This window comes from Eupeodes corollae, chromosome 1, assembly GCF_945859685.1.
Source record: "Eupeodes corollae chromosome 1, idEupCoro1.1, whole genome shotgun sequence".
NCBI classification, from domain to species: Eukaryota; Metazoa; Arthropoda; class Insecta; order Diptera; family Syrphidae; genus Eupeodes; species Eupeodes corollae.
In genome coordinates, this window is record NC_079147.1 from 115,424,785 (window position 1) to 115,444,851 (window position 20,067).

At 32.2% G+C, this 20,067-nt stretch overlaps 2 protein-coding genes across 3 annotated transcripts; one reads left to right on the top strand and one right to left on the bottom strand.

The window, feature by feature from the left end:
* Positions 1–1,729: 1,729 nt before the first annotated feature.
* Positions 1,730–13,983, bottom strand: LOC129940156 (carbonic anhydrase 14-like). 2 transcript variants are annotated; one of them, XM_056048408.1, is made up of 7 exons: positions 13,738–13,983; positions 6,432–6,529; positions 2,943–3,033; positions 2,345–2,607; positions 2,130–2,277; positions 1,990–2,069; positions 1,730–1,913 (listed from the first exon to the last, which is right to left on the bottom strand). In XM_056048408.1, exons 2-7 carry the CDS (start codon positions 6,486–6,488, stop codon positions 1,779–1,781), a joined length of 774 nt encoding a protein of 257 aa, XP_055904383.1. In that variant the 5' UTR covers positions 6,489–6,529; positions 13,738–13,983; the 3' UTR covers positions 1,730–1,778. The 2 variants fall into 2 exon arrangements, with proteins under 2 accessions (XP_055904383.1, XP_055904382.1); XM_056048407.1 differs by lacking the exon at positions 13,738–13,983 and adding an exon at positions 7,470–7,659.
* Positions 13,984–14,297: 314 nt separating this feature from the next.
* On the top strand, positions 14,298–20,041 carry LOC129938791 (uncharacterized). The gene is made up of 4 exons (XM_056046547.1): positions 14,298–14,409; positions 14,474–15,068; positions 16,304–16,534; positions 18,297–20,041. The coding sequence occupies exons 1-4, from the start codon at positions 14,331–14,333 to the stop codon at positions 18,733–18,735; spliced, it is 1,344 nt and encodes a 447-aa protein (XP_055902522.1). The 5' UTR covers positions 14,298–14,330; the 3' UTR covers positions 18,736–20,041.
* The last annotated feature ends 26 nt before the right edge of the window (positions 20,042–20,067 follow it).

Consider the following 20,067-nt stretch of genomic DNA (forward strand, 5'->3'; position numbering starts at 1 on the left):
TCGCCAACACAATTAGAATTCTTAAAGGAGAAGGTTATTGGATTTCATTAAAGTACCGAAGGGTTCCTTAACTTTTTCAAAAAACCTGGAGTGGAATCGGCTAAGCTGATAAGTGATTGTCACATTTTTAATACTTACTTAATTAAGGTGGCGCTACAGTCCTGTGTGAACTAGGGCCTCACCCAACAAACTTCTCCATCTAGCTCGGTCCCTAGCTAGATGTCTCCAGTTTCACGCTCCTAGTTGGGTGAGCTCACTTCCCACTTGTGCGCGCCTCCTGATCCGCGGTCTTCCTTTACTGCACTGTCCTGTGGGTTTGGATTTGAAGACTTTCCGAACCGTGGCATTGGTTTCCATGCGCTCTACGTGACCCAGCCATCTTAGTCGTTGGACTTTTACCCTTCTGGCTAAGTCTCCGTCGCTGTAAAGCTCGTACAGCTCGTTGTTCCATCTTCTCCTCCACTCCACTTCGATGCATACGGGACCGTAGATCACACGATCACACGAGGTGTACCTAGACGGCAGTGCAGGAATTCCCGAGATGGAATGAACGGTGGCGTCTACAGTCCAGTAAGGTTGAACTACTTACGACTTATTCGGAGCCCAGGCATATAAGGAGCGGTTTATCCTGCTCCACGTCCTTGGAGTTATACTAAGGATCTGGCCCTCCAGGTTGGGAATTGTGCCGTCATCGGGGTGACTTCCTGGCCACGTAAAAACATCATAGTTGCAAAGCACCACATTTTTAATAGCAAGATTAATTATCACTGAGCTTTCCTTCTGTGAAAGTTTGAAAGTACATATAAATACAAATTATACAATAAAAGAATAACGTTTTTGACATCTTGTAAAATTTTGAGAAAAAACGAAGTAAATGTTTTTTACAAACAATATAAACCTTTTCAACAGTACTAAAAGTTGGTAAAATTTGATTTTTGACTCTAATATCTTTAAAAAAATTAAGGATATTGGCCAAGAGTTTTTAGTAATTTTTAGTAATTTCCCAAGCTTAAAAGATGATTTACATAATTTTAATAGATTTTAAAATCTTACAACAATTTGCTAAAGCTTAAATCAGGGAATGCCTATTTTACCTTTTGACAATTTGCTAAATCCATATTATATTTGTAAATTTTTTCGTATAAGAGCAGTGGATGTAATTTTCCATTCTACAGTTGGGAATTCCTATTAGTAGTTCCGTTTAAGCGTATTTGCCTTGTCATTAACTATCACTTTTTAGCTAAATATTTAGCGAATTGCTAACTAATAAATTGTTAAACGCCATTGACCTTAAACTATTTGTAAACTATAAAAAAATTATCAGTTACGCAATTTTTTTTAAAACTCCTTTTTGTATCTTTTGATGTTAAAAAGTTTATTTGATGTTGATATCGATTTTTCTGTCTAAATCAGGTGGAAATATATCAAAAACATAATTCCGCATGAGTAATTTGTTCTTAAAACGAAGTAAATCCCACCAAGAAAACAATAACGACTTTCTTTATTTTTTCAAAAATAACTTTTTTTAGGAACATCGGTTCAAGGTGATTCTGGTCTCATTTTATTCAAATAAAAATTACTATGTGTAATCTACAGTGGATTTCTGTTTATATAAACAAGTGTTCATTTCCATACTTTCGTGTACAACTTAGTTTATTACGAAAACATAAAGACTTTTCTAACTTTAGGTATGTATACATCCCTGATTGGATAAGAAAAACATATTCAGAAAGTTTGTGAAACTCGGTTTTAATTGGCATTATAAATTATACTCATCTTTAATATAAGTTATTATATTCATTTTTGTACCCCTTACGGAAAAAGACTTTTCTGGAATTAATTGGCTGTATAGGTCTCTCGTTTTGAAGCAAAAGTTCGCTCATATCATCATGAAGGCCCCAAAATTGTTCAAGCTAAAACATAGCAATATATGCGATTTTATAGTACGTATACATAAATAATTATTAAAACTTAATTATAAAAACTCACGTGTTTATATTGAATTGGTCGAACATCTGGGAAAACATACCAAATAACTGCTTCAGGACAAGGTGGAGTAGTCAATGAACCTGTACCAAAAACAACCAGTTTTCAGTTACCCAGAGCCAAAACCCATAGCGAATCCTTACCATTATACATAAAGAAATCCTCAGTGTTTAAATGAACCAAAAAGTTCTCCATTGTCATAAGTTCAAGATTGATGTGAGATTCGAATTCTGACAAATGTGGTAATGATTCGAAAAAACCATCCAGATAAGTTGTTCCAATAGTACCATCCTTAAATAAAATTTCATATCTCTTTAAAAAAAAGCCATGCTAGATAGTCTATTCTCTCTCTCAATACCTGAACTCCTTGAAAAAGAACAGCTAAAACCACAATTCCCAATGGATCTGACCTTGCTTCTTCTAATGTGTTATAGGGAATTTTTTTGTGAACAACATGCAATTCTAGATCATATCTATTGCCGTCAATTGAATGTTCAGATCCTGGCTGTCCAGGTGAGCCCCAGTGAAAATGTAAGCCTTTCAATTTGTACACAGCGTCAAGTCCCCCACCGTATACATAAGGGGCATTATAAGTGTGCATATGCGGAATATCGATTTGAACTAAAGTAAAAATGGAAAAGATAATATTATTTAAATAAATAAAGTGTTTACAAAATTTTAGAGCTTAAATACATTTTTTCTGGCAAATTAAAAAAAAAAGTGAAAAACTGGTTGGCCCAAATATCTCAGGAGTTAATAATTCTAATGATTTCAATAAAATTGCATTAGCATGAACTTGAAAAAAAATCAACAAACATTTTTTTATAATATATTTAAACTAGAAATGATATTAACTCTAAACTAATTGTATTCTTCGGAAAATATCGTTCTTTGACTATTTCTTTTACAAAAAATAAATGAAGTGTGAACGCTTTATGTAAATTTTTTATATTTACCAGTGTGGCCATTGTTCACAGCTTTTACGTGAGCACCCATAGGAACATCATAGTTAATGAATCCAAGAGGAGGGAGATCGATTTGCCAAGCCTATTTCATACATGTAGAAGAAATTTCAAAAATTAGTTATTTTATATATTTTGAAATAAACCTGGAAATAAATTGTTTTCATGTTTTGGTAAAGCTACAAATTAATTTTTTTGAGACATTAGCCTTTAGGATTAGTTGTTAATAATTGTATTAAACTCAAAAATAAATGTTGGATGTAAGCTCCATATGCAATATGTTTGTAAAATAAAAAGGGCTGATATGGAAGTCAAATTTGGTATACAAGTTGTTAGCTAAGCGCAGCATTCTTGTAAAAGCTTCAAAAAGGCCATAATTTGTATGGTGATAAATAGGGGGGAAGAGAGGGACCTTTCTGACGTTCCTTGAATTAGTATAAATAGGAATCTATTCTAGAAGAAATAGCGACTCTATAGTACCTGCCAAAAACTGGCGTAGAAAAATGAATATCAGCAAATTTGTGTTTTTGGAAGGTTTGCAGATTAATAAGATTTGAAAGCGATCTTCATAAAGCGGTATGAATTGAAATCGAAGAAAACTGCGTTGTACAGATTCAATTCTTTGAGAGTAATTGTTTCGACTAGACTAGCGTATTCAAGCAGATGTCTAACAAAGGTGCTGTATAGAGATTTAGTGACTTAGGGATTTGAGAATTTTTTAGAGCAGCGTTTGATGGAGCCAAAGGATGAGTTGGCCTTGTTAATAATATAATCAAAATAGGCTCGAAGATTTAAATAGTGTTGAAAAATACTCCAAGGTCGCAAATAGAACAGACAGAATGAATGGTAACATCGTGCAGACTGTAAGTTCGGTAGAGGGATGATACAATCGCTTACTAGTAAATGTTATGAATTAACATTTAGCTACATTGAGTTCTAAGAAATTTTTGGAACACCATGTCTGAAATGAGCCAAGATCATTTGGAAGTAAGACAGAATCAGATGGAGTAGAAATAACCTATTTTATTTTCATGTCATCAACAGTTTAATTACCAATGACATTAATAACGTCGTTGATAGTTAAAACAAATAACAAAGGACCAAGGTGGCTCCCTTGAGGGATTCCTGAGTTTGCATAAATGAGATCGAAGATTGAGAAAGCTCTTTACCGATGGTTCTCAAGTTACGATCTGAGCCATGAATTAAAAAAGGGTGGGAAATCAAGTGCTTTAATTTTAAGATAAATAATTTGGTGACTGATTTTATCAAAGTCTGTAATGATAACGTCCACTTTATGTTCTTTCTCTAATTTGATAAGAGTTTTTGACCGGAATTCAATAAAATTGCTTACAGTGGATCTGCCTTTTAAGAAGCCATGTTGTTGGGAAGAAATAATAGGTCTACAACGACAATAAGGAGAATCGTACAGAATGCTTTCGAAAAGCTTGGCTCGGGCCTGTAGTTCATTACAAAATGTCTTGCTTCTTTTTTATGAAGGGTACAAATAATTAAATCTTTATAAAGATTTGGGAAGATTGCTTGAGAAATGGAAGAACGAAACAGTACTGAAAGAGGTTTACATATAGGGAAGTAGCACACTTTTCGAATAATATTGCATTGCAAACCATCCGGACCAGGAGAGAAATTATTTTGGAGTAGACTTAATTATTAATATGGGAAAGGGACGTGCATGACGAACCTTTTAAGTAATCAAAATAATATAGCCGGGTTCTTCAAGGTGATTGTTGTACGATTGACTGAAGAATGAAGCAACGTTTTTTGAACGTTTTTTCCTTGGTTAAATAAATAAATTACAGTCATGAAGTACCAGGGCCTAGTGACTTAAAATTCTCAACCCTTCCTGTGTGCGAGTAATGTTGTCAGAGATGGAAGGGACCTACAGTTTATATGCCGAATCCAAACAGCTAAATTGAGAAAGCACTTTTTCATGACAAGAATTTCTCTTGGAGGATTTGTCAATTCCTCGCAAGAGGAAGTACCCATAGAAAAGTTAGGTGGCACAGGCAGGGATTGAATCCAAGACCCCTTGCATGATAGTCCAACGCACTAACCATCACGCTACGGGTACTAGCTGAATTAACATTTAGCTACATTAAGTTCTAAGAAATTTTTGGAACACCATGTCTGAAATGAGCCAAGATCATTTGGAAGTAAGACAGAATCAGATGGAGTAGAAATAACCTATTTTATTTTCATGTCATCAACAGTTTAATTACCAATGACATTAATAACGTCGTTGATAGTTAAAACAAATAACAAAGGACCAAGGTGGCTCCCTTGAGGGATTCCTGAGTTTGCATAAATGAGATCGAAGATTGAGAAAGCTCTTTACCGATGGTTCTCAAGTTACGATCTGAGCCATGAATTAAAAAAGGGTGGGAAATCAAGTGCTTTAATTTTAAGATAAATAATTTGGTGACTGATTTTATCAAAGTCTGTAATGATAACGTCCACTTTATGTTCTTTCTCTAATTTGATAAGAGTTTTTGACCGGAATTCAATAAAATTGCTTACAGTGGATCTGCCTTTTAAGAAGCCATGTTGTTGGGAAGAAATAATAGGTCTACAACGACAATAAGGAGAATCGTACAGAATGCTTTCGAAAAGCTTGGCTCGGGCCTGTAGTTCATTACAAAATGTCTTGCTTCTTTTTTATGAAGGGTACAAATAATTAAATCTTTATAAAGATTTGGGAAGATTGCTTGAGAAATGGAAGAACGAAACAGTACTGAAAGAGGTTTACATATAGGGAAGTAGCACACTTTTCGAATAATATTGCATTGCAAACCATCCGGACCAGGAGAGAAATTATTTTGGAGTAGACTTAATTATTAATATGGGAAAGGGACGTGCATGACGAACCTTTTAAGTAATCAAAATAATATAGCCGGGTTCTTCAAGGTGATTGTTGTACGATTGACTGAAGAATGAAGCAAAAAGGTTTGTAATAGTTTTAGGGTCGATAGATGTATCAATTGATCGACCAAACTGCATTTGAACGTTTTTTCCTTGGTTAAATAAATAAATTACAGTCATGAAGTACCAGGGCCTAGTGACTTAAAATTCTCAACCCTTCCTGTGTGCGAGTAATGTTGTCAGAGATGGAAGGGACCTACAGTTTATATGCCGAATCCAAACAGCTAAATTGAGAAAGCACTTTTTCATGACAAGAATTTCTCTTGGAGGATTTGTCAATTCCTCGCAAGAGGAAGTACCCATAGAAAAGTTAGGTGGCACAGGCAGGGATTGAATCCAAGACCCCTTGCATGATAGTCCAACGCACTAACCATCACGCTACGGGTACTAGCGTGATGTTTAATAAGGATAATATACAAAATTTCGTGCACTTTCATTTTGTTTCGGTACACAATTGTGTGTTATACCATAGCCCAAATATTTAATTGGTTTTTGCCAGCCAAAAGTTTAATAATTCGGATATTTATTTATTTGTCAAATGTATACCTCAGAATATTTAATTGCTATTGGTGATTGCTTTTCTCCACTGCACTCTGGATACATCTTCTTCCAGTCACTAGGGATTTTGTAGTTAAAATGATCACCTGAAACAAAGAAAATATAAATAGGTAAATGAATTGAAAATTTTTTTTTAACAACTCTTTAAAAGATCTTATACAAATAAGATGGAATTTACGACTATTTTCAATTAATTGATTTGTTTTTTTGAAGTTGAAACTTATTATTATTGGTGAATAGCTATCAATGGACGAGTATTCATATATTGTCTAAACTTACCCACGGCTTTGCCTGTGTCTAAAAAGAAAATCAAAATGTAACATAGAGACATTCCAGGGGCAAGTGTACTTAAGATGATACATTTTTCAAAATCAAAAGCAATAAAGAGGAACTAAAAGTAACGTTGTTTTATAGTGTTAAAGTGATCAATGTTAAATATATTTCAAAAAATCGTTTTAGTCAAATTTAATATTTTATAAAGTTAACTTATTAATTTTATATCGTTTTGTACATTATATTAAATGAAAGAAAGAACCGATTCTCGGCAAACGATACCCGCAATAACCCAACATATAGATGTCAATGGGAAAAGTAGGGCTTTTCTAGATTTACCCACGCTATACTTTTAAGTGCTTGAAGTTAACCCCGATTTTTTATTTTTGGATGTTTTTCCGGTTTCTTCCGCACTGTTCCCAAGTTTTTTTTTTTTGAAAAATATGCAGTTTTCGTGACAGCAATTACCCTTGCATTATTTGTCAATTCCTCGATAGAGGAAAAAACTTTTAGGTGACACAGGCAGGGATTGAATCCAAGACCTATTGCATGAAAGTCCTACGCAATAACCGTCATGCCTCGGGTTCTACATAATAGCTAGAAACATTTTCTAAAAACAAAACCCATTGCCAATTCAATTTATACATATAAGGAGTATATAAAGTACTATTATGTTAGGGTTATTGTTTAAATGTATCTGATATTCACAATTCTGTAGTCTTTGCTAAACACACGTGTATATAACATGTTTACCTGTTATTTGAATACAAAAAAAACTAAATTGAAAAGGAATTAAGTAAAGCAAGTTTCCCATTTTCGTTTTCCTTTTTCTAACGCTATTATTGACACACAAACTATTTAAACTGATATTGTTTTCTATAAACCGCGTAAACATTTAAATTATTTGAAATACTAAACAAAATAAAAAAATGAACTATTCACAATAAGCTTAAAGGTTGAACTAATTTTTAAAGCTATTGCATAATTTGAAAGTCGGTTTGCCAAACTTGATTTGATCATTAAGTTAGCTTTGGAGTTTACGCCAAATTCAATTGCTCTCTTTACCTATAGCACACTTGCATCGGGATACAGAACAACACGCAACATAGTACATATAACGTGGAATGCAGTAATATAATGCACTTAAATATAATTTTATTTTTAAAAGGAACATTACTTCTGATAAAGCTATGCATTAATAGGGAATGTTTTCCAAAATTGCCTAAAAGTTATATTACGATTGGCAAAATTTTGTCTTATTACCCGTGTTTTGTTGGAAATAGTATATTAGGAATTTACACGAATAACAAAAACAATATCAATAGAATGAATACTAGCGATAAAAGTTAGAGTAGAATCTTACAAGGGAATGGTTTTTGACATTTATACGAGTCTCGAATGGATCTTATGTTATTATGTTCTCAAATGTAAGTACGATTAATATTGCATTTGTATCTCGATGGCTGTGTTCGTTGAGTAGTTGTGCATTTTAAATCATGTGTTTTTTCATTGGGGAACAAAATCAATCTATTAGTGTTGATATTATTTAGTTTTGTTAGTGAAAATTGACTAACTGGACTTATTTTGCAAGAAAAAACAATAGAAAAGATAATTAGGTTTTTCTATGTTCCCAACAAAGGTTTACCTTAGCTTAGATTAAATAAATCTTCATGGTGTTTCCAACGCACAAGAAGATTCAAAAATGATTAAGTTTGACAGCACTTTCTAAAATGCAAATGTTGTTTCGATGTTCAGTACCACTTAATAATATGCTACCTACTCGATGTGCAGTTTTTTTTTTAATTTGATTAAATCAAAACTATATGCAAATAAACAGACCATAGCGCATTATCTGTGCACCCAACCCCTTCGCATAGGTTTTTCGAGGCGAATCAAGCTCATTTCAACTCGATTCAGGTATATAAGGAATTAAGGCTCAACACCACATGTTAATGTAGTAGTCTACGAACAAACCCCCTATTTGGAGTAGTTCTTAAATGAACTTCTTTTTATAGAATCTCAATTTCCAGATGTTTGCTTAACATTTCTTTTTAAATTGTCCATGTTATTAGTTTTAGTTAGTTTTTTATGCTAAGTTAATTTTAACTTTTAATTTTTACAAAACTTTCTTCTATTTGTGTGTTTTTTTAATATTATTCTGACAGATCTTCTTTTTCTTCTTTAAATAGTACTTTTTTAAATAAAAATGACTCGAATCTAGCATTAGTTTTAACAAAATCATTTTTAAGTTGAACTAATGTATATCGTTAAATAGAAGATTAAAAAAAAAGTAGTAATTCTCATTACAAATAACAAATATATTGCATAAGAGAATCATATATAAAGTTTTTTTTAAAAAATTCTGCTGATTGGTGATATTGATGCCATGAAATAAAGCCAAGTAAAATAAGACCAACTTTTAAAAATCGACCTTATATTAACGCAGCATCTTGAATTAAATTTTAGCATAGTGTCATAGAGATCACTTAGTATCTTTTTTAATTTACTGTACCGCTAACCATCAAAATATAGGGTATAATTTGATTTGCACAAACAAATCATGATTTGCTTTTGTTTTTACTTTCATGAAAACACATTCTCCAGTGACAACAGGAAAGACACAACAGGTTTAAGTTTGGAAATAATGTATCTTTTAAGCCAACAATCAATAACAACGATTGAATTATGCGAACTTGCTACATTACTTCGTTCAATGATTAAAAAGGGCAAAACAAGGAGTTTTTTCCCAGCCGTGTTATTTTTGCTAGATCATGTCATTTAATAGCCTTATACTTTTTTTGCGCTACATCAAAGATAAGGTCTATACCAAACCAATGTATATAATTCGTGAAGTTATCATTAAGCCGCAAATGTTAGGTCATGAAATATATTCTTAAAAGAATATCGTATTTAGCATTGTAAATACCTTACCTATCTTTAATAATGGGCAGATCTTCTAGGAGTATTGACACCAGTCCCCCAACAAGTGCGTGGAGAAGTAATGCGATACATCTTCCAAATAAAAACAAAGCAGCTGGACTTGATATGGTATTCCCGCAGAATTCCTAAAAGCAGACCATGAGGCAGCTTCCCGCATTTTGCTTAAACTCGTGCAAAAAAGAGTGAAACTTACCCAAGGGACTGCAAGGATGTAGTTATTGTAAAGTTACCAAAAAAAGAAAACCTCAAAAACTGTAATAACTGGCGCGGTATCACAGTTCTGTCCGTTTTTCCGAAGTTAATGGCAACTATTATTCTCGAGAGGATTAAATCTACCCTCAATAGGCACCAAGCGGGGTTTCGTAGTGGCCGATCGTGCGTCGACCACATCAACACCTTGCGAATCATACTCGAACAATCATCTGAGTACCAATCACCGCTGTACCTAATGTTTGTAGATTTTTAAAAGAAGGCGTTTGATCGGGTTAACCGTGAATGCATCTGAAGATCACTTATTGCGCGAGGAATCCCTGAGAAAATCGTCGCTGTTATCAAAGAATCGTACAACAACGCAAAGTGTTTTGTGTTGCACAATGGACAGCTTTCCGACTACTTCGATGTGCGTCACGGAGTGAGACAAGGAGATGTCTTGTCACAAATTCTGTTTTTGCTGGCGATTGACGGTGTGATGACTGCCACGGTGGGTACAAATGAAAGACACGGTATCCAATGGAGTCTGTTTCGCAAGCTTAGCCACATAGATTATGCTGATGATAAATGTGTCATGGCAATCAGTGCTGTTACATGCTACTGAAACATGGAAATGGTCTGCCAACATCTCGAGCAGATTACAAGCTTTCGTTAACCGTTGTCCACTCCATTCTGAAGACCCGGGGGCCGCAAACCATATCTAACGTTGAGCTATGGAATAGGACCGGACAGAAAAACTTAAAACTGAAATGGCGCTGGATAGGCCATATACTGAGGAAACCTGACGACAATATAGCAAAACAATCCGTCCAATGGAATCACCAGGGAAATAGACGGGTTGGAAGACCAAAGTTTTAAAGGAGGCTCGGTCTCAAGGTATTCAATCGTGGTCACAGCTGAGGTCAGTTGCGGTGAATCGGGATAGGTGAAAGGATCTTGTTGCTGCCCTTTGCTCCAGGAGGAGTTAAAGCGCTGCTGTTTACTTGCAGCCGGACAACATATATCTTTTGTAATAAAAAAAACATTCATTAATTTCATTTAATCTTATTAGTTGGTTTTGTTATTATTAAACATTTTAAAAGATTAAACAAAAAAAATCCCACTTTACGTACGTTTATAGGTTATTTCTAATCTGTCATGTGCTCGAAAATACACATAGTCCAGAAATAATAGAAACTCATTTAAAAAAAAGTTGGAAAACATTATGTTTTTACATAATTTTTAATTACATTACATTAAAACTAGAAAGATACTCATTTTTTTAAATTCATTTTAAGCAATTCATTCTTAAAACTATCTTAAAGCTAGACAAAAATTCATAAAACTAGCCTAATCTAGCCGTACGGACATTCTAAATAAACTACAATAATTAATATCGGCCCTAAGAATACACAATTATATATGTATATATATGCATACAGGTATGTACGTACGAACATAAAAAAAATTAAGGAGAAAAAGTTTCAGGTCGACCGGTCTAAATCATTTCACATCATTTCGACATGGGTTTTCATACTACATTATTGACACCACAGAAGAGAGCTATGTTTTAATTGTTATTTATGCTTTATACATGCATGCCGCGATTAATTATTTAATATAATATCATTAACAATAAGCTTAATTTAAAATTGAAATATTTGTGATAACTTCCAGGGTGATATTTATGTCTTCAACTATTACTATTATTTTTCGAAGACTAATAAACAATGAAGTAATGTGCACACACTTTTCATACTTAATAACATGTTTTACGCTTTAAACCACTCCTGGAGAAAAAACATTTACTAACTTCAGCCATAACCAAAAGTAGCTCTGGTGAAAATATATGTATGCTTTTGATAACTTAAAGATTAATGAAATTGCAACGAATAATTTCATTCTGTATTTAGCCTTGTCTTTGAACTTGAGGTATACGGCTATGAGATACTAACTTTTAGATAAAGTTGACTCTCTAGTGCGTGTTTTCCCATTTGAGACATTACATTATGTAAGTAAAGGAAATAATAACAAATTATGTAAATTCTACGACTTCATTACTTTGTTTCAAAAAAAGACATACGTACATACATACGTAAGCTCATCTTGTTAAATAACAGACATGGGAGTTATAGTAAATCTTATAAAAAGAATACATTACATTATTTGTTTTGAGATTCGTGCTAGCACCTGCGATGTTATCTTAACGATATAAATGTAATTTGTATGAAAAAGTTTAAGTGAATTAGAACTAGGGCTTAGTGACGTATACGACTCTCAACCATTTCTGTGTGCGGGTAATGTTGTCAGGAATGGAGGGGAACTACAGTTTTAAGCCGAATCCAACCGGTAAACTAGAGAACGCACTTTTTATGACAAGAATTACTCTTGGAGGTTTTGCCAATTCATCGCAAGAGGCAGTACCCGTGAAAAAAAACTTTAGATGGCATAGGCAGGGATTAAACTCAAGACCTCTGGCATGACAGTCCTATGCACTAACCATCACCCCACAGGTACTACATTATTGGTAATTAAGTAGTGCAATTAATAAGTGCTTAATTTTATGCAATTTGATTACGTACAAATTTTTAATAAATATGGTATAAATAGTTTCAGGTATGTCAATTTAAAAAAAAAAAAAAATAAAGTATAGGGTAAAATGTATGCATTATAAAATTGTTTTAATAAATGTAGGGCTTATTCTATAGAGGAAATTTAGGTTTACAAACAATTCCTCATTGAAATGTTTGTTTGTAAATATAATTTAACATGTTGTGTACATTGCTTCAAAATCCTTGAAGCGGAAAAAATCCTCTGTCCGGTCCAGATAGTTTTAAATGATAAAAAAAAAATAAAGTAACATCCTAAGCTAGCGTCATTAAGATTTTCACTTTTTCTCAATCTTTTTTGACAATCTACACATAAAAAGTACTTCTAATAGCAACTACTTGAATGAGTTGGAACTTTGTGCACCAGTCACCCAATAAGCAACTTTTAAATGGAATTAATCGAATTATGGTAAAAAAAACGAAAAAAATGTTTGTTTTTCCAGGTTTTGGTTTTAATTATAACAAGTTTGAAATTTATGTTCAAATCTTATTAACTTCCTACAGGAAGTATGTCTGTACGTTGTGGAAGCTTTTTTCGTCGTGGGTGGTATTTTTGCCATAGCAAAAAAAGGTGAACATTTTGGCTAACCCAAAATATCTCATGAACCTATAACGATAAAGACTTGAATTGAATTTTATTTTATATGTTGTAACGTGATACAAAACAAGTATATTTTTGAAAAAAAAAATAATTGTCATCTCGAATATTTTACGAACAGAAAATGATTTTATCTCCAAAATAAATGTATGTAACGAAGAATACCGTTTTCAACATATCTAAAAATTTGAGAATAATCGAATTGACAGCTTTAAAAAAAAAAACCTAAAAAAATTACTAAAATTTGGTAAAAATTGATTTTTGACTCAAATATCTTTACATTATTAAAAATAATGCATGTCAACATTCAGTAAGACAAAATTCAAAAAATAAAAACCTAAAAAAAGCAATAAAAAATTTACTTTCAACTTTTTCAACTTTTCAAAAATTAAAAATATTGGCTTACTAATGTTATCTCACAGAAAATATTGCAGTAGGCTTTAAGTAAGTTTTTTATAAAAATCCAGCAGTCAGTTTTTCCATGTAAAAATTCAAATCTACAAAAAATAGTACGCAAATACTACTAGTATTGGTAAAAATTGGTTTTTGACTAAAAATCTCGTTAACAACAAAAGATTTTGAAATCAAACTATTTTATCATATGCAATATATTATCGTTAGTTTTTAAATATTTTAGAATAATTTTATTGACAACTTTTTTAACAAAACACGAAAACTTCCAAACCTTTTAAGCAGACGGGATGTGAAGTTATCAGTGGGTAGCATCCCAGCTTCTTCTTTTTTTTTAAATATATTGACTAGCACTAGCATAGTTTAACCAGATAACACAATAGATAAAAAAAACGTAGTCTTTGTAATTAACTTTAAATCAGTAATAAAGTCGTAACATTAAAATTGTTATATTACTTCCTTAACTTATGTAATGTCTTAAACGAGAAAAACACGCACAAGAGAGCAAGTTTATGCTAAGGTACGCAAAGTTTGGATTGTTAAACTTGTCTGTCCTCCTATGTATTCCGCGAATAGAAAAGTAATTCAAAAGCCCCATAACCATTGTATAAAGTTACTGCGAGTTCAAAGGCAAATCTGTATAAGAAAATGTTATCTGTTGGTGGTGACTTGTTTTTGTATATAGGGGGACTCTAATGAATGACTAGATTTGTGCACTTTCATTCATCTTCAATCTTAGTATTTTTTTCCCCACAGCTACTTTTTGCTTACGCTAAAGTATAGTAATTGGTGTATCTCGCGTCCGAGGTGGTCAAGTTAGTTTAAAAAGTTCGAACGAGGTAGACGGTGGTGTTGTTAGTCTAAGAAATGTGTGCGTATTCATCATTTTTAGGAAGTTTTTTATTACTTGGTGTTTTAAAATATCAAACGCACAATAGTTTGAATAGTACGATACACAAAACGTATGTTTTAACTGATCTTATTTTCATAAATGTCTTTTAATTTTTTAGTTGAAAAAAGCATAACAACCTTACAACAAATTTATAAAAAATCCTCTCCTTCGCTTGTGGTGAAAAACGGAAACAGTGAAACAACATTTTTGAATGCATTGAGTATAAAGGACATAAATAACGCACTTAAAGTTGTCACAAATGATTCAATTCAACTTAATAAAGTGATACCGAAACTGTTTAATGTTAATGATACAAATCCAGTTTATGTCTTCAGTCTACCACAAGAAACAAAATATAATTTTCTCACTATGCACAGGGATGGGTTTAACGATCCTATATTTCCAAATTTAACAACTTCCTATGTTCAATTGATGAGAAATAAAGAAAAAATAAGTGAATACCTAAATTCCAACAATAGAAACCACCTTAATGATAATGATATTTTGGATGAGAGCATAAATTCGAATTTAGTGAAAGAAGATGAATCAACCTTGGCTCTAAACTTACAAACTGAGCGAAGTTTTATTGATTTTTTAAACAACGTCAATAAGAAAGATAATGAAGCATCTAATGATTGGAGTTTGCTGGGACTGCATGGATGGCAAGGAAGTCTTTCAAGGAATAGTGATGAGAAACTGTCTTATTTAAAGGAGTAAGTTTTATCTAAATATCGTTGGCTTAAGCTGCAATACTTTGGAATATTTACGTGAATTTGAAACTAGGAATAGTCACTTTTGAATATTGAAGGTATTGATTTAAATAAATTATACTAAAATTAAAAATCAAATTAAGAATTTGTTTACCAAAACGAGATCGACAAAAGTCAGGTTATTGTAAAATAATAATTCATTTTGTTAAAATTTATAAATAAATTTACCTATTGACTTAGAATAAGGCCCCAACACTTTGGATTAGAAGGGATTGGTTGGCTATGTGCACAATTATAAAGATCTTTTTTCAATACATTATGGGAAACTTTGTGGAACCAAATTTTAGTACAGGTGCATTTACCATATGTTATTGCAATGATATCAATATGAACAAAGCTTATCAGGCTATAAAATTAGTTTTCAAAAAAAAAATCAAATGGGGTGGCGCAACAGTCCGTTGTGAACCAGGGCCTAGTGACTTACAACTCTCAACCATTCCTGTGTGCGAGTACTGTTGTCAGGAATGGAAGGGACCTACAATTTAAGGCCGAATCCGAACGGCTAATTTGAGAAAGCACTTTTTCATGACAAGAATTACTCTTGAAGGATTTGTCAATTCCTCGCAAGAGGCAGTACCCGTGAAAATTATTTTTTTAAATTAAGGTGGCACAGGCAGGGATTGAACCCAAGACCCCTTGCATGCCAGTCCAACGCACTAACCATCATGCCACGGGTACTACATAAAATTAGTTTTATTGCCTATAAATTTCGATGCTAAGTTCTAGTGCACCCATAAAATATTTTTTTTTTTTTAACTTTTATTTCTATTTTCACACAATTATTTTACATTATTGTGCTTTGACTCATTGCATCACCATAATGTTTTGCAACAATGAATTATTGCAATCCCAGCAATTAAAGTATGGTATTTTTATTTATTGCAATATCCCCCAAAAAGTGTAGCATTTCCGTAATTTTCCTAGAGCCTTATTGTAACATTAACAAGCATTGAAATATTACCCAAATTATTGAAAAATTGTTTATAATTTCCGCTACAATTCTTTATAGGCATAGATCCCGTTCACTTTTTTCTAAGTGTAAATAAATTAACGAAATAAAAATGTGTGTTCAAATATTAGGGCAAACATATTTATTTTTGTCTCTCATGATTTTTGGAAAAAAAACACTTATTCTAAAACGAATCTTATAAATATTTTGTTTTACATGAAACGAGCAGCAAACCACATCTTAAGAAGGAAGCTTATTGGGATCTACCAGGAAAAATGGAAGTATTGGCAAACAGTCTCTTAAACGGGATGAAAAATAACAAATTTATGCAAATGGTTGAAAATCTACCTTCACGATCAAAGTATCCTATAACAAATCAACATGCTCTACATTCAGACTCAGATGTATATATTGGGAGAGTAAATGATCCATTTGGACACTCAACAAAATGGAATGAAAAGTAAGTGAATCATTGAAGGAAAAAGTTAGAGTTACGGAATCCCTAAAAATTGGTTTTTAAATTAGTAGTTCTAAATTCCGCTTCCTCAAAACCCTGCTGTTTAAAAATCCCGACCTTTTTAAATAAACTTTTAAGGAGCGGGAAACTTACCTCCGTTTTAAATGTTGTAATGTGTTTTGACACTGTCTTCCTTGCCCATTAAAAAGAAATACAATGAAAAATATGTACATTAAATCATTTATCCTACTTTGTCTATAGAGATAAACTTCCAACGATCAGTACCAAATTTTTTTAATGTCTGATTTATTTATAAATGAAATTAAGTCACTTTAGCTCCACTCTTCAGGACAACTAAACCATGGAATAAAAACTTTCAAATTGTAAAAATGTCGGCAGAAATTACGTTAAAAAATACATTTTGTCAAAATTTTCCTTTTTGAACGTAAATATATTTAATCTTAAATTCAGACTCTTTAAAAGATTTCGAAGAATCTTTGCTTACTGTGTTTATAATTTACCAGAACAATGGTGAAGTGGTTATTGTTATTGCAGTAAAATCAAAAAAATGGCTTTTAATATAGCTACTTTTGTTCTGTACATTGGGCCAAAATGCCGCTGGACCCAATATAATGGAGTGCCGTATCATTGAGTGCACCACAGTAGCAACACTTCTGAATAAAATTTCAAATATTTACTTGTTTTTTTACTTCACATAGGAAGTTATTGTAATGGGTCCGATTTGTCATATTACAAATTTTGACATTTCTCGACATTTTAAGGTCCCTAGAGTCAAAATAAAAGATTTTTAGAAAGATGTCTGTATGTGCGTGTGTACGTACGTTTTTAACATATGGTAAAATTTTGAGAAAATCGGATTGACAGTTTTTTTTACAAAACTTTAAACTACTTTTATCTATTTAAAAATATTGTTTTCAATATTAAATAAAATTTTGAGAAAAATCGAATTGACAGTTTTTTTTTACAAAAAATAGATACTTAAAAGAAAATTTAACAAAAGTTGGTAAAAATTGATTTTCGACTCAAATATCTTTTCAAAAACTTGAGACTATGGCTTCCAACTAATTTTAACTTATAAAAAATATTGTTTTCAATATTTGGAAAAATCTTGAGAAAAATCGGATTGAGAGTTTTTTTTACAAAAAACAAAAATCTAAACAAAAAAATTAATAAAGGTTGGTAAAAGTTATTTTCCCACTCAAATATATTTTTAAAACTTTGAAATATTAGCTTTAAACTACTTTTATCTTTTAAAAAAAGATTGTTTTCAATATTTAAATTTATTTCACTCATTCAATTTGTAAAAATTTAAGAAATTGGTAAAAAAATGTTTCGACTAAAAATCTATTTAACAAAACTAGATATTTAAATTATACTATTTCTTTGTATGAACAATATTGTTGATTATTTTAAAATTTGTAAGAATAATTCAACTAACAACTTTTTTAACATAACCCGAAAACCTACAAACCTTTTAAGCAAGACAAATCGACAGACAAGATGGGAAGTTATCAGTGTGGGTCGCATCCCAGCCTCTTTTTTTTGTTTGTTTTCCTATGATAATATCATCAAATCCACATTTCATTTTCAGTTGTTCCAAAATTCAAAACACAAATAGCTTATAACATAATTGATTCCAAATGTTTTAGTTTTATTAGTAGTGTAATGGGACCAAACCTTTTATGAAAGCTTTTTCTATTACACCTATAATAAATAATAATCATAAACTGTGTCAACTTTTTAGGAACTCTTCATCACATACTGTTATGGCAGACCGTAAGAAAAGAGGAGTAATCGAGCTCTATTCAATGATTAAGTGCTCAACAGGATGTGATCCAATTATTTTTAAAGGCTACGGTTGTTATTGTGGATTTTTGGGTGATGGATATCCAGTGGATGGGATCGACCGATGTTGCAAGGTGCATGATAAGTGCTATGAATACAGCAACTGTATACCATATTTAGAATATTTTGTTCCATACCTTTGGAAATGCTACCGAGGAAAACCACTTTGCGCAATCGATCATGGTGAGTGGGGAGGACCTCATTCGTGTGCGGCGCGACTTTGTCAATGCGATTTGCATTTATCTAGATGTCTTAGGCGTTTCGTTTGTCCCCATCGAAGAGGTATATGCCGAACATCGAAGACGAGAATGCTCCAAAATATTTTACTTAACTTCTGAAAAAATTAATTCTTAGCTTAAAGAAAACTGTCTTGTGATTTTTAAAATGTGATTTTGACGTAACGTTGTTATCGTTGTGTTCAAGAAATTAAAAAAAGTGCTGGGCATAATTTATATTTATTTTATGTTTTTTTTACTATAGAAATAATAAGCAACAAATTAAAATACAAAAATAAATCTAAGTTTTTTCCTATTAAATTATACATATATTATTTATAAAAACAAAAAACTATAAATTTCCATAATATATTTTCGCTATGTATGTTTTTCATCACGACACTAAAAGCCTTCGGTATTCGCAACAATTTTTTAATTAAGATGTTATTATGGGTGTTATTATTATTATGGCTTCACCTGACTTTTACGAGTTCAGCCATAGGAATTCAATGGTCGCATTCACAAAGCTAGTGGTTACGTAGTCAAAATTCAACTAGCTTTGTGAATGCAAAATTTTACTACAAAGCTAGTTAATCTTGAACTGCCATATTATTGACAAATGCAAATATTTAAAATGAGAAACAATTTTGATTTGATATTTTTAACTTATCTTTTGTGTTTTTAAATTCAATAAAATCAAATTTTAGACCCAATTTGAATGATTCATATTTGTATTTTAATATTGAATAATTTATTTTATTTTGAATTCGTGTTACTCTACCGAGCAACTGATTGTGAAACGTCAAAATCATTTTCCTATAACTTTGTAGCCGAATTTTTTACACTACGTCGCAGGGGAAATTTCAACTACTTTTGTAGTTAGATCTAGCCAATCAGAATCCCTTGACTACGTAGTCACTGGCTTTTTGAATGCTACCAATGCATTCTATCACAATGGAGCTTAGACCTCACGTTTCGTTTGGCAATCGTAAGGAAAAGAACGTAATCTAACATGACTCCAAACGGAAGCTCTAGTTCAATTATCTGAACATTTGCTTTGTCTGACAGCTCAACAGTTTTCCTCATAATTGCACATTACAAAAGTGGCTTTCACAATTTAGATACCCGTGGCTTGAAGGAAAATATATGCGTAGGATTGCCAAGCCAAAGGTACATCTAAAGTTTTTTCTAGGGTACTGCCTCTAGCGCGAAATTGACAAATCCTCCAAGAGTAATTCTTGTCATGAAAAGTGCTTTATCATTTAGTCGTTTGGATTAGGCTTAAAACTTTAGGTTCCTTCCATCCCTGACAATATTACTCACACACGAGAATGGTTGAGAACTGTAAGTCACTAGTCCCTAGTTTTCAACATACTGGTTCGCCACCAACAATGGGATTCCAATTAAGAAAGAAAATAAATAAATTTAGTAGCGCAACAATCCGTTGAGAACTAG